This window comes from Carlito syrichta, unplaced genomic scaffold (genome assembly GCF_000164805.1).
Source record: "Carlito syrichta isolate Samal-C Ts95f unplaced genomic scaffold, Tarsius_syrichta-2.0.1 Scaffold57716, whole genome shotgun sequence".
In the NCBI taxonomy this organism is placed as follows: Eukaryota; Metazoa; Chordata; class Mammalia; order Primates; family Tarsiidae; genus Carlito; species Carlito syrichta.
Window position 1 is genome coordinate 100997 of NW_007001812.1, and position 15609 is coordinate 116605.

Here is a 15609-nt window from a genome sequence, read left to right on the forward strand (position 1 = left end):
GGAAGGAAGGAAGGAAGGAAGGAAGGAAGGAAGGAAGAGAGAAAAGAAAGAGAAGAAAAGAAAAGAAAGAAAAGAAAAGAAAAAGAATCTGGTACCGTGAAGTAGAAGCTTGGTTTGCCTAACTTTCACACTTTCATACTTTTTTTTGCATAAAAGAAAGAAAGACTTCTATCTTACTTAAGGTACCATGTTAGTTTTGGTTTCCTCTTTGTAATATACAGTCAAACCTGGTCCTAAGTAATACACTTTCCTTTCCTTTTGGACATGAAGAACTAAACATGAAGACTTGAAGACAGTGGTGTATCAGAAGATACGTCCAAACTCAAGGGTAAGATGCAAGCACATAAGAGATCAAAGAAAAACAAAAACTTGTCTTTAATATATTTAATTTTAGCTTCTGATGAGACAATTGGTAGAAAAAGTCTTTTAATCTGGAAATAATGCTAAACATTAAAAAACTTAAGATATGTCCAGGTAGAATTCTGTATCAATCTATTTTTCAGATAAAACCATGAGAAATATTTAACATTCTAGTATATATATTAGTAAATTTCTCCTCCTCCTCTTCTTTTTAAATAACAACCAATAACTAAACAGTTACACAAACACTTATTCTTGTGTAACTGCTTATAATAAAAACACAGACATGATAAAGACCACCAACTATTACCTCTTACATCAGTAGGGGGTGGAAAAGAAAAATTTAAGTTAACTACTCTGTCTCCTCTAGACTGCAACTCCCCAACTCCCAATAAAAGTTGACTGAGGAAAATTATAGTAACAATATAATTAAGCTCTGAACTTCCTAGCAATTAAAGGTCTCTATCCAGTTCTCAATGTGAGAAAGACTAAAAAACTTAATAAAGAGTGGAATTTTTTTGGCTTGACCTTAAATCCCAAGAGGAATTCATTACTATAATGACAGCAAGCAAAATATTAGACAATGTGTTTGATAGCTGCTAATAATCCAATCTTAAGATCAGCTGGTCTCAAGTTATTGCGAAATTTGAGAAATAATATAAAGCACAGGCTTTAAAAACAATTCTAACTATGGGTTAATTTAATGATTGCTAAATAGTTATCTGGCTCCTCAGGGGCAAAGTTCACGTTTCACTCATCTTTATATCTCTGACAACCGGCAAAGAAGCATAGCAAGCTAGCATATAGTAGGTACTCATTAAATATTTCTTGCACTGAATCAGGCAATGAATTTCACAAGTAAGTACTAAATAAACATTTGCTCACTAAATTTGTCCGTCAAAAAATACTTTTAAATGATATTATCTTAAGGCACAGTTATTAACAATATGATAAATTTTTACATATATATTTTCCTGAGTTTATTCTATTCATTTAACTATTATTAAATTAAGCAGATCAATTTTCTTGACTAATTTTAGAACACAATTTTTAAAATCTGCTTCTACTGAACTAAACTCACTAGGTTCAATTAATTCAGCATATTATATCCCCTCTCAGCATTAACTTCACCTCCTGTTAAAAACTAGTGCCAACGGTTACTTTCTGACAAGAAGGATGACACACCAGCTACAGCTGTCAGTTAGAAAATGATATAACATGTCCTTTACTTTTTCTAAAATATTGATATGGGAATAAAATTCCTTCTATATGTCAAGTTTCCTTCTCTTTTTAATCTTTTCGCATTTATGTAATAACTAAGCTTATATGTAAAAAGGATAACTAAACAAAATATTTAAATATTTTTAAAACATTATAAAACAAAGTAATTTTTAAAATTTCAAGATGAATACTACTAGTATAATTAGAAGAGCACAATCTAGGGTAACCAGCACTATCCCATGGCAATTGCTTCCCTAAACTACAGAAAACTAACCAAAGTGACACCAAAACAAACAAAAAAAAACATGAAAAAATTCAAAACTAATTTTGCAAAAAGAATAATTTCAGTGAGGCTATTGGACAGGTTTAGATTTTCAAGTCTGCAAACATAAATGATTAAATTCATAGCCAAATCCCCAAGAAAGTAGCATTCAAACATATCTGATGTTTTGCAGTTAAAAACAGAATTACCTCAAGAAGTTAAACAGAATTACCATATAACCAAGCAGTTCCACTTCTAGCTACACACCTAAAAGAACTGAAAACGTGTTCAAATAAAAACTTACACATGAATGTTCACAGCAGCACTACTCACAACAGCCAAAAGATGCAAATAATGCAAATGTCTATCAAGTGATGAATGGAAAAACAAAATGTGGCATATACATACAATGGAATATTGTTCAGCCATCAAGAGAAATGAAACATGCTACGACATGGCTAAAGCTTGAAAACATTATACTATGTGAAAGAAACCAGACACAAGATGCTGCATGATGTATCATTTCATTAATATGAAATATCCAGTATAGGTAAATTCATAAAAACAGAAATCAGATCAGTAGTTTCCAGGAGTCAGGAGAAGAAGAAAATGGAGTGTGTTGCTTAGTGGGCACAGAGTTTCCACTGGGACTGATGAAAATGTTCTGAAGTAGATAATGGTGATGGTCACATAACAATGTGACAGTAATAAAGGTTACTGCAGTTGCATATACTTTAAAACTGTTTAAACAGTACATTTTATGTCATGTAAATTTTATTTAAAAATTAATTCAAAATTCACAGTGCTAGTATATATTATGCTTGTTTATTATGATTACTTTTTGCAGAATATCAAATTTACATAAACTATCACAATGTACCCACATGTTTAAAAAATGATGGCCAGGCACAGTAGCTCAAACCCGTAATCCCAGCACTTTGGGAGGCTGGGTGTGTGGATTGCCTGAGCCCACGGGTTCAAGAACAGCCTGGGCAACTTGGTGAGACCTCATCTCTATAATAAAACAAAAAATTAGCCAGGCATGGTAGCGAACACCTGTAGTTCCAGCTACTTGGAAGGCTGAGGTGGAAGGCTTGCCTGAGTCCAACAGATTGACGCTGGGTGGCTGTGAGCATGCCACTGCACTCCAGCCTGGGTGACAGAGTGAGACTTCAACTCAAAAAAAACCCACAAACACCACTTCATACCTTTACGAAAAAGGATTTATCAAAAGATCAAGTTGGAGTATACATAAAGAATGCCTTCCCCGGGAACAAAGTCTTTATATACCCACAGATGTTCATTCTACTGTAATTTATAATAAAAAAACAAAAAACAAAACTAGTTTTCCAATAGAGAAGAATGTTAATTATCTAACAGAATATTTTTAATGACTTCAAGTGAAAACTATAAAGATTATGGAGCAATAATTAAAATGTTACTAATATTCATGGTAAATATCATAATATTAATATAAATGCTGTTTATATCATAATATTAACACTAATTTAAAATGGTGGGACATGATATTTTAATAACTTTACAATTACACTATATTGAAATATGTATGCATATAGATAGGGTAAAGCATTAGGACTGACAGTTTGCTCTATTTTTCAAATTTTCATTTGTATTATCACTTCTATTTTTTTTAACAAACGTTTTCAGAATATTTTCCCCATGGCTAAAAAGCTGAAAAGAATAGATCTACAATAATTTTTTAAAACACCTTTATTTCATTGTCCTTTTCTTAGGTATGACTACTATTTACTGATAATAGAAAAAAACAATGCTACTTACTACAAAAAATATTCATCAGGTAGACTGCTAAATTTGTCTCTATAATCTCCAGAAGTCATAATATCGAATATTCATAATACACTCATATAGTATGTAATCAAATGATCTGTATTATAAAGGCATACCTTTGCGTAAGGGTTGTGGCATCATTAAGATCTGAATGAGCAAAAGGGATGTTGCATCATGATAAAGAATTGGAACTTCAGGCTGTTGTTCTTCATTTCCAAGTCTAAAAGAAAAATGCATAAATATTTTAGACAGCATTATATATCTTTTCTTTCAATTTTATATTTTCTCAAATATGTCTATAGAACAGAAATAAAACTTCTTAAACAATCAAGAAATCTCAAAAGAAAAACTAGGGGTCATACTTTTTACCTAAAAATATAATCTTTTAGACTCATGTGCTTTCCTGACTTTTCTAATAGGAAAAAAATTATATAGAAAATGTGTTAAGTCTTACCAAAGTAAACAACTGGGATACATTAACTTGATCATGAGTCTTTCTGATCTCTTAGATTACAGAAATTAAATGAAGCATTAAATAGAACATAAGAGAATTAGTTTCATTACAAATAGAGTGGCTCATAGGACACTTACTATCACAAGTTCAGCACTTTAGTGCTCACATTATAAAAAAGAATAAGTACAGTTCCCAAATCAAGTTGTATTGAAAAGACATGGTTAATATTTCTTATTTAAATGTTTCAACTTTATAGCTAAATAAAATTTTAAAAATATTTAACATTTGCAAAGTTTAAAAAAAGATAACTAAAGCAGAACTTAAAATGCACTAAAAAAAAAAATCAGGGGTGGCGGCTCATGCCTGTAATTTCAGCACTTTGGGAGGTCAAGGAGGGAGGACTGCTTGAGCCCAGGAGTTTGAGACCAGCCTAGGCAACATAGTGAGACCTTGTCTCTACACCAAAAAAAAAAAAAAAAATCAAAAAGTTAGCCGGGTATGGTGGTGCACACCTGTAGTCTTGGCTACTCAGGAGGCTGAGGCAGGAGGATTGCCTCAAACCAGGAGGTTGAGGCTGTGATGAGCCATGATCCATGCCACTGTACTCCACTCTGGGTGAGAGTCAGACCCAGACAAGAGGAAGGAAAAAAGGAAGGAGGGAGGGATTCTGTATAATTTTTTTCCTATTAGAAAAGTTGTTTTTTTGTTGTTTTTTTGAGTTGGAGTCTCACTCTGTCACCCAGGCTGGAGTACCATGGCACACTCATGGCCATTCCAGCATCGACCTGTTAGGCTCTGGCAATCCTTCCACCTCAGACTTCCAAGTAGTTGGAACTACAGGCATGTGCTACCACTCCCAGTTAATTTTTGATTTATTGTAGAGACAAGGTCTCACCAAGCTGCCTGGACTGGTCTCGAACCCGTGGATTCAGACAACCCACTTGCCTCAGCCTCCCAAAGTGCTGGGATTATAGGCTGAGACATCGAGCCCAGCCTAAAATAGCTTAAAACTCCTTTAGAAGGTTAAATTTTTTGACATAGGTTTCTTTTATCATGTCAGAAGACAAAAGTAAATCTTGAGCTTCCAGAATTGCCTACACTCTAAACTTGGAAGGAGCAAAAACTTCAACTCTTTTATTAGGCTCTATCATTCAACAAATATTTACTGATTACTTACTACTATATGCCAGACACTAGATACATTGGTGAGTAAATCAATCCTTGCTGCTGGGAAACTTTCAACTGCCAAATAAGACAGCTCTTTGAACTTCTCCATTCTCTACAAATATCCTTTATATATTTAATGTGTATATCTTCCTCTCCAAGGATAACCCTCCATTAATGCTGTGAATCCTAACATTTCTTGTCTGTCAAATTTCTCTAGCCTCTCTTCTTCACAAGCCCAAGTTTCTTAAAAAAAAAAAAAAATTGGAGTGGGGGGTACCATTTCTATTATTCAAATCCTTCATAGAAATTATTTTTCACATGATCAACAATGATCTCCTAATTACAAAATTTAGTGGACATTTTTATTCCTTATCTTACTCTTGATTGACTTTAGATACAGTTGAGCATTCCTGCCAACATTCTTTGCCTTTTGTAAAACACTCTCCCAGTTTCCTTTCTATCTCCGTGATTAACTTACTTTAGTCTTCTTCATAGGTTCTTCTTCTCTGACCAATCAAAAACACTGTTGCTCTCCAAAACTTCAATTCTCTCTTTCTTTTCACACTAAGGACTCTTTTTCAAAAGACCCATGATTTCAGTCGCCAGTTATACACTGATGATTCCCAAATCTGTATATCCAGCCATGTCTCTCTTGAATTCTATATCTAAATATCCTTTACTTCCACTTGTATGTCCAACACACAGCTTAACCTCAAAATGCTTGAAAGTGAACTCATCGTCTTTCCATTCTCCCACCTCAACAATAACCAATCTACTCTCTCTATATACCTCTAAGTATTGGTGTGGCTCATTTCTTATATTCTCCAGCTTTTAGCACAATGCCTAAAGCACAGTATCCACACACTAAAAATACAATGAATAAATAAGCTAGAATCTTGAGGCCATTCCAAACCCATCTTCTGTCACTCAACCACTTTTAATTGGCACTAACCAAAGGCTCTATCTCCACTCCCTTTTTGCCATCCCTATGGTCACTGCCTTCTAACTATTCAATCTCCTTCAATTTTATGTCCCTCTAATTCATCCTCTATGTTATTAGCACCTAGAAGAAGCTTCTGCAGGAGGTATATTTTGATCATCATTATATCCCAATGCCTGAATGAAAACAGTTAATAAAACTAGATGAATCAATAAACAAACAAACATTAATGGGAAAATGGATGGATGGATGGATGGATGAATGAAGAGGTGATAAATGATTCTGGATTATCAAATTGATATATTAAATCTAACAGTTGATTAAAAATAAAAGATTCTCACTTAAAATTAGAAGAAAATATGCAAAGATCCACTTTACTGCACAAAAATCAAATAGGCGATGGATTTCTTGCATCATAACCTAAAGACTAACAAATTACAGAGGTTTCAGTATAAACAAGAACGTAATCCCAAATGAATAAATTACATATAGTTTATTAAAATGGGGATAGTATAAGCAACTGAAAAGCTTAAAATGCTAACAGAATTCCATATTCTTATTTATTTTACATTGTATACTAACTTTTTTGTTTTACAATAGAAGCAGTCTTTCTCAAAATTTGAGGTAGATTACTTTTTACTATTATTATTTATTTGCTTATTGTTGTGTTTGATCTTTAAATATTATTTAAATCTCCATATGCAAGGCAAACTAACTACTTAAGATTATATCCTCGTCTGCGCTCGGTGGCTCAGCCTGTAATCCCACGCCTTTGGGAGGCTGAGGTGAGTGGATTGCCTGAGCCTGCGGGTTCAAGACCCGCCTGGGCAGCGAGACCTCATCTCTACAATAAATCAAAAAATCAGCCGGGCGTGGTAGCGCATGCCTGTAATTCCAGCTACTCGGAAGGCTGAGGCGGAAGGATCACCGGAGCCCAGCAAGCAAGGGTGCGGTGGCTGTAAGCGGCCACTGCACTCCAGTCTGGGCAACCGAGTGAGACTCCAACTCAAAAAAAAAAAAAAAAAAAAAAAAAAAGATTATACCCTCTATTATGATTATTCATATACACTGTGTTAAAAATTTACCATACCTTTATACTATATACTACTAGGAATGTATAATTAATGAATACTTCAAAACTAAAATATAATATGCAAACAATATAATAAATCAAAAATAAATGTAAAGAATATGAAATATTCCTAATGGAGAGACTATATAGTATAAAGATAATTATTCTCTCAGATTAATTTATGAGTTTAAAATATTACAATCAAAATCACAAATGAAGAAAAGGGCTTATAAAATGTTCTAAAAATCATCTGGAGAATAAACAAGTGAGAACAACAAAGAAAAATTAGGAGGTGGAGTTGAGGGGGTCGGAAAAGAGAAATGAGAAGAACCTAACCCAACCAAATAATTACATATATTGCCTCAACAAGTAAACTAGCATAACACTGTCACAGAAATAGGCCTGGAGGCCAACAGAACAAAGATGAAAGCTCTAATCAGGTCTATAATATTTAAACACTTAGTTATTGATAAGTGAGATATAAAATTGCTGAAAAATTAGCTGGTTATTTGCAAATAAATTTTAGATCTTCACTTAATACTACAGGTGAAAATAAATTTCAAATACATTATATATTTTTAAAAATCATCCCATAAGAAAACTCTAAAAGAAAATATAGGTAGTTATTATAAATCCTAAGACTGGGACACACTGTAATACTGGTTATAAGAGCAAATATCAGATCCTGAATGTGATGGGCAGTAATAGGAACAAATATGAAATATATGGTCTGATTGATTTGGCTATAAAAAAATTTTAAGCTTCAATATGTCAAGTAATGTTAATTATAAAATTAAAAGACATATTGTGTAAAAGAAGTTCAACTATGACAAAATTAAATTTAACATTTTAAACCATAAAGAATCATTCAGATAATTTTTTAAATGACAATAGAAAAATGGACAGAAGTCCTGAATATACCATTCACAAAGAATGTACACAAATATCTAATAAATATAAAAATACTTAACTAGAATAAAATAAATTTCTATTATTTCAGGATCCCACTTTTCATCTATCATATTAGCCAAAACAATATTAAAGTGATACAACTTTTCTTTTAAGTTTTTTTCCTAACATAATCAGAAAACAACCCAATCCTTGCTGGTTAGTAAGATGAAATAGCCATTCTAAGGACATAGAAATGGATCTTTTCTGGCACATGATTGTTCATAATCAGAATGAATGGATGGATGATTGAATGCACCCATGTGTAGAAAAGAAAACCACAAGGCCAGGCACAGTGGCCTACACCTGCAATCCCAGCACTTAGGGAAGCGAAGGTGGGAAGATTGCTAGAGTCCAGGAGTTTGAGACCAACCTGGGCAACACAGAGTCACTGTACCTACAAAAAAATGCAAAATTAGCCAGATGTGATAGCGTACGCTTGTATTTTCAGTTACTTGGAAGGCTGATATGAGAGTATCATGTGAACCCAGGAAGCTGAGGCTGCAGTGAGCCGGGATTGCACCACTGCACTCCAGCCTGGGTGACAGAGTACGACCCCGTATCAAAAAAAAAAAAAAAAAATTCCAGCAAGTTATTTTGTGCATATCAACAAACTGATCTAAAATTAGTATGAAAAGGCAAAAGACTAAGATAGTGAACACAATATTTAAGGAGAAGAATAAAATTGAAAGATTGACACAATCTGACTTCAAGATCTACAACAAACCTATAGTAATCATGACAATACAGTATTGGTGAAAGAATAGACAAACAGATTAGTGGAAGAGATTAGAGAGCCCAGAAATAGACCCATATAAATACAGTCAACTGACTTTGACAAAAGAGCAAAGGCAATACAATGGAAAAAAGATAAGTCTTTTCAACAAATGGTGCTGAAACAACCTGACAACCACGTGTGAAAACATCAATCTAGACACAGACCTTAACCCTTCACAAAAATTAACTCAAAATGGATTACATTCCTAAATGTAAAGCACAAAACTCTCAGAAGATAACATAAAAGAAAACCTTGGGTATGGTGAAGACTTTTTAGATACAACACAAAGGCATAATTCATGAAATAAATAATTGATAAGCTGGTACATCTAGAAAATGGACTATCATTCAGCACTAAAAATAAACAAGCTAGCAAGCCATGAAAAACATGGAGGAACCTGAAACGCATCCTACCAAGTGAAAGAAACCAATCTGAAAAACTACATACTGTATGATTCCAACTATATGAAAAAGCAAAATTATAGAGACAGTAAAAAGATCAGTGGTTTCTAGGGGCTATAGGGGGAAAGGATGAAAAAGAAGTGCACAGAGATTTCCTAGGGCAGTGAAACTACTCTATATATATGGTGCACACATGTCACTGTACATGTATCTAAACCTACAGACTATTAAACACAAAGTGTAAGCCCTAATGTGAACTACAGACTTCGGATGATTATGATGTGTCAATGTAGGTTCATCAGTTATAACAAATGTACCACTCTGGTGGTAAATGTTGATAATGGGGGAGTTTGTGTATTTGTGGGAGCAGGGGATATATGGGAAATCTCTGTACCTCTGCATTTTGCTGTGACCCTAAAACTGCTCTAGAAAACCAAAGTTATAAAAAACTAATTGTTCATATCTCTTAAAGTTTTTAGATAATCTTTTAAACTCAGATTATAAAAATTAATGCCACCATTAACTCTATGGGTAAGAGAAATGGGTGGATTAGAATAGGAATTTTTCTCTTAACATTGCATCTTGATATTGATCTTTCCATATCAGTAAACAAAGAACTTCACCATTTCTTTCTCTCTTTTTTTTTAAAGGTTCATTTTAATTTACTATTGTGGGAAAGCAAAGCAGTAGGACATCTGATGGTTACTTGGAAAAAAGTAATAAAAGTGGGCTCATTCCTTATACCACACACCATAATAAACTCTAAATAGATTAGAAACCTAAATGTAAAAATTGAAATCACATAAATACTAGAAGACATAACTGAATGCTTTACAACTAGGGAGTAGGGGAAGACCTGTTTAATTACAACTCAAAATCCAGAACTAATAAATATGACTACATTTTTTTAAAACTTTGCCTGACTAAAAGAAAAAAATCCTAAACAAAGTAAAAAGACATTTGATAATCTATTGAAATAGATTTGCAATATATAACACAAAGGACTATATACCCATAATACATAAACATGTATTAAAAAATGAAGAGAAAGCTGGGTGTAGTAGTAAGCACTTGTAATCCTAGCTACTGGAGAAACTGCAGTGGCAGGATGACTTGAGCCCAGGAGTTTGAGGTCAGCCTGGGCAAAATAGTGAGACGTCATCTTAAACAAACAAACAAAAAAAGAATTAAAAGGCCAACAGACCAATTTTTAGAAATAGGCAACAGAGTAAAGACTTTATAAAAAAAAAAAAAAGAAGTGCAAATGGACAAATGGAAGACTGATTTCTATGAATTTACTTTGTTATATAGTTTTTACTTTGAAAAAATATAAATTTTATATAATAAAAATATAAATAATCAATAGAGTAAAGAGACAGCCGACAGAATGAAAGAAAATATTTGAAAACTGTGCATCTGACAAAGGCCTAACATCCAAAATCTATGAGGAACTCAAATGAATTGACAGAAAAAACAACCCCAGTAAAAAATGGGCAAAGGTCATTGAACAGATACATCTCAAAGGAAGACATACAAGCAGCCAACAAGCAATGAAAAAGTGCTCAACATCACTAATCATCAGAGAAATGCAAATCAAAACCACAATGAGATACCATCTCACACCAATCAGATTATTAAAAAGCCAAAAAACAACAAATGTTGGTGAAGTTACGAAGAAGAGGTAACACTCATACACTTTTGGTGAGAATGTAAGCTAGTTTGACCTCTGTGGAAAGCACCCTGGAGATTTCTAAGAACTTAAAACAGAATTCCCATTTGACTCAACAATCCCACTACTAGATATATACCCAAAGGAGCATAAACTGTTCTATCAAAAAGACACCTGCACTTGTATGTTTATCATAGCACTATTCACAATAGTAAATCACAGAGCCAACCTAGATGTCCACAAACAGTGGACAGGATTTTTTTTTTAATGAGGTACATATATAATACTATATAGTCATAAAAAAAGAATGAAATCTTGTCTTTTGCAATAACATGGATGCAGCTGAAGGTCATCATTCTAAGTGAATTATCACAGAAACAGAAAATTAAATGTTGCATGGGACTCACTGATAAATGGGAGCTAAACACTGAGCATACATGGACACAGAATGGGAACAACAGACACTGGGAACTACTAAAAGGGGGTAGGGAAGGAGGGGAATAAGGGTTGAAAAGTCACCCATCGGGTACCACGCTAACCATGGTGGAGGAGCAGGGGTCAACAGAAATCCCACCATCATGTAATATACTTATGAAACAAACCTGCATTATGTACCCCTTTAATCTATAATTTTTAAAAGAAAATTTAAGATTATATATACAGTTATAGACTGCCTTTTCTCCATATATACAGAGGAAAAAATACTGAGGGAAATTAAATATTGAGGGAAAAATAATGAAAACAAATGGGTCTAACTATAAATCCAGTTTGATGGCATAACCACACAAGAAAAAAGCTACCTTAAGTATTTTAAGATACTGTTTAAAAACAGTATTTTGACTGTATATCCTAGTAGTATATATTTTAAGGACAAAGAAAACATATGGTTAGTAGGAATATCAGTATGTTAAAAACATAATTGAACTTATGCAAATAAGTAATTATGTTCAATATCATTGGGAACCAAGATTTTTAGAATAAGAGAAAAAAAGACACAAATAACAAAAAAGTGAAGGAAAAAAAAAAATCAAAACCTTGCACGCTTACATTTGAATTAGAAATACCAGTAACAATGCAGGATCTTTTTCTTCTTTAAGAAAAAAATTTCCTAACTCTATCCACTGAAATGGCCTACAAGCAACGATAACCCAGTATGTACATGTTCTAGTACCCACACCCTGGTCTCTAAATACCATTTGCTTAAAATTAACTACTTGAAGAAATAGCTGACTGCAAGTAAAGAACATACATGGACATAGACAAAAGGGACCTGGTCAATTTGCTGTACCAGAAAGCAACAATATTATCAAAGAGTACTTGGCTCATGTCAGAAGTATAACAGTCAACATGGAGAGATTCTCACTAACCTAAAAGAGAGCAATTTGCACTGAAAAGAATGAGTGAATTGGAGTGACATGCATCAAATATATAAAATACATGAGATCATAAAATAAATAATCACTTATTTGGTCACTGGAAGTAGCTAGAGCATGAGCTCATTACTTTGAAAATTTATAAATTGGAAAAGAATCTTGCCAACCTATATTTCAGGGTCAACAAATAGTTGACATGGGAAAGTTTTTTTAATAGAAAAATTCCACCTACATATCAGAAGGAAGGATTTTTTTTTAATTGCTATTTTGCAGCACCTAATGATATAATGGATTTAGGCAAGAATCATCAGGGGTTGCTAAAATCATTACATGAAAGACTGATGGGAAACCTCACATGGAGGAACCAGACTCAGGCTACCTGAACCCACTAATCTATTCTAACATAAAAAGAGGGACAACCAGCCATTTTGTGCCTCTACTTGAATGTTTTGTTTGACTAAAAATCCGTGGGATTCTTTAAAAGATTTTCTCACGTGGAAATATTTGTATGAAATTTTTAGAATATAATGGTAAGCTGTTTTCAACTTTTAAAATACATTTTTTTGTTTCATGAAGAAAATATGAAAAAAAGCACATTCATATCAAAAGTCCAATCGTATTTTTATACTTAACAACTGTTTTTCAAAAAGAGTTTTAATTGATTTTAAATTTTCAATTATACTTACTGAGAACTCATCTCTTCTAAGTGGGTGAGTTTTCTCCAGGGATTATACTCAGAGTCAATGCTGTAAAGTCGCATGTGCAAGGCTAATACATGAAACAGTTGATCTGAATAAATTGAAGAAAAGGTAATTAGAAAGTTCACACATTCCTTCTAAAACAAAATTCAGACAAAATTTCTAGTTATTTCATAAGGAAATGTTTCTATCCTGATAAGTATAATCATCAAGTTTAAGTTCCAATTACTTCACATTCTCCTTTAAGGTAAACTTTGTAATATATATCCAAATAATTTCTAGTAGAATCTAGACTGTCCTTATGCTCCATCTTAATACAAGAATGATGTGTTTTCTTCCTCTTCTGTCACAGATCTACTTTTACTTGACTCAATGCTGCAGCCTTGCCAATTTAAACTTCTCACCCTTGTAGTCTCCTCCTAACTAAAATTATTATCTTCAATTCCCTGCCCTGAGCAATATGGTTAACAGTATCCTAATAATTCACTGTTAGGTTCTTTCTTTGCCTAATATTTTCCCCTAAATCTTGTTTAGACTGAATAGTGAATTCATCATCTTTTGAGTCAACATGAAGGAAAAAATAACTGAAATAAAAATATTACTTAAGAGTAAGTTCTATTATCTGAATTATAACAATTATCTACCAGTTTTGGCTTCCAATAAATTCTACTCATGGTATTTAGAAGAAAAATTCTTTAAAATGTTAAAATTATTCAGGAAAAAACCTTTTAAGTTTTGCTTTCGTATCAGGTGACCCCCTTTTTGGTATAAATGACAAGGACTGGACTAAATTATTCTACCTCAAATATATTTGCAAATCAAGTCTAAAAAGTCAGAAAATACTTTTCAACATATGCTTGAAATTAATTCTTAAATCCAGAAATAGAGTTAGCTGAAAGACAAAAACCTACTGTTGTCATTTATTTTTGAATTAAAATAGTTGAAACTAAACCATATTTTGTTTCTCTGAGCAGTATACTTAGAAAGTAACTATATTTTATGATTAATTTATCCAAGATCCATCAATATGACGGTGGTGGTGGTGGTGGTGGTGGTGGTGGTGGTGGTGGTGGTGTGTGTCCTATTTGTATAGGTTTTGGGAAGCTGCTGTAAAACATATGAGAGATAAAATTTGAGCAAAATAAATGTTCCACTTTGTGGGGCAGGGTAAAGGAAATGCATTTCTGCCAAGTTTCAATCTGATCTCTCCACAACAAACAGAAGAATCTAAATACCTCATCCTATTTTGTCTCCTGTTTATAAGTCAACGTATAGTCTAAATCCTCTCTAAAATTTCTTTATCCTATTTATGGCTAATACTAGCTGAGTTTCTTATTACTTGTCAACCATCACGCTACACTGATTATCTCCATTTTCACAAAAACTCTGTTAGGTAGTTAAAATTTGTCATCCCCACTTTTAAGACAAGTTCCCAAATTTCCAGTTTTTCCAGTAACCCAGTTCCATGGATGACACTAAGAACATGAGAAATTTTAGCAGAGTAATAACACGATGAGGGACATATTGGTAAATTTTATTTCAATTCAAGCATACATAAGAGATTATTTTTCCTAAGTATATAATTTATACCAAAAAATGCTTTAATGACTAAAACCTAAAAGGACTTTAAACACTAAATTATTCTAGCAGAAAAACATTAAGATTATCTCAAGTTGCAAGGTGGGACATTTTGCATTCTTTTTACAGAGATATAAACTGGATCAAAGAGCTCATTTTAATATATCCTTTCAAAATAAAAGTAAATCAACTTAGTTTCCCTGATTTTAACAACATAAAGGTTGAGGTTGTGTTATACTAACCTGATTTACATTGAAACCATGGCCAACACAGAAAAAAATAATGTTATATTTGGCCTATTTTCCTAGCCCCTACCGTAATTTAAAAATTTCAAAATGTTAGAAGGAAACTTTTTCTTCTATTTCCTCATTCTGGTCACATTAATAGTTATTGGAAAAGCTAAGAATAAAATTCAAGATTTGCTGTCTCTTAGTTATTTCTACCACTCCACTTCTTGGATTTTTTATGATGAAAGTTCAAAATTCCTTTACACACACACACACACACACACACACACACACACACCTCTACCTTCCTGTCTCTTAGTTATTTCTACCACTCCACTTCTTGGATTTTTTATGATGAAAGTTCAAAATTCCTTTACACACACACACACACACACACACACACACACACACACACCTCTACCTTCCTGTGCCTATGAAAACTGAGATTGCAACCCCAAGTCATTTTCCAAAGCTGTTAGTACAATATATCACAAGAGTCTTCAGTATTGGTTTTAACATGAACTGAAGAATAACACATTTAATGTAGTATATCTACCTTTCAAAAATAACCCTGAAAATTGCAGGTAACTTCAGTAGAAAACAAAATTGACCAATAACCATTAGTAACTTTTATGTTAATACAATTCACTGT

The 15609-nt window shown here is 33.0% G+C and overlaps 1 protein-coding gene across 1 annotated transcript in view; it reads right to left on the minus strand.

The window, feature by feature from the left end:
• The window catches only part of LOC103251469 (E3 ubiquitin-protein ligase UBR3-like), a 59934-nt gene that overhangs the window by 28782 nt on the left and 15543 nt on the right, over positions 1-15609 (minus strand). The window contains exons 3-4 of the mRNA XM_008050050.2: positions 13141-13243; positions 3769-3872 (exon numbers count right to left, since the gene is read on the minus strand). Of these exons, the coding sequence (XP_008048241.2) occupies positions 3769-3872; positions 13141-13243 (207 nt within the window). The remainder of the gene's footprint in view (positions 1-3768; positions 3873-13140; positions 13244-15609) is intronic.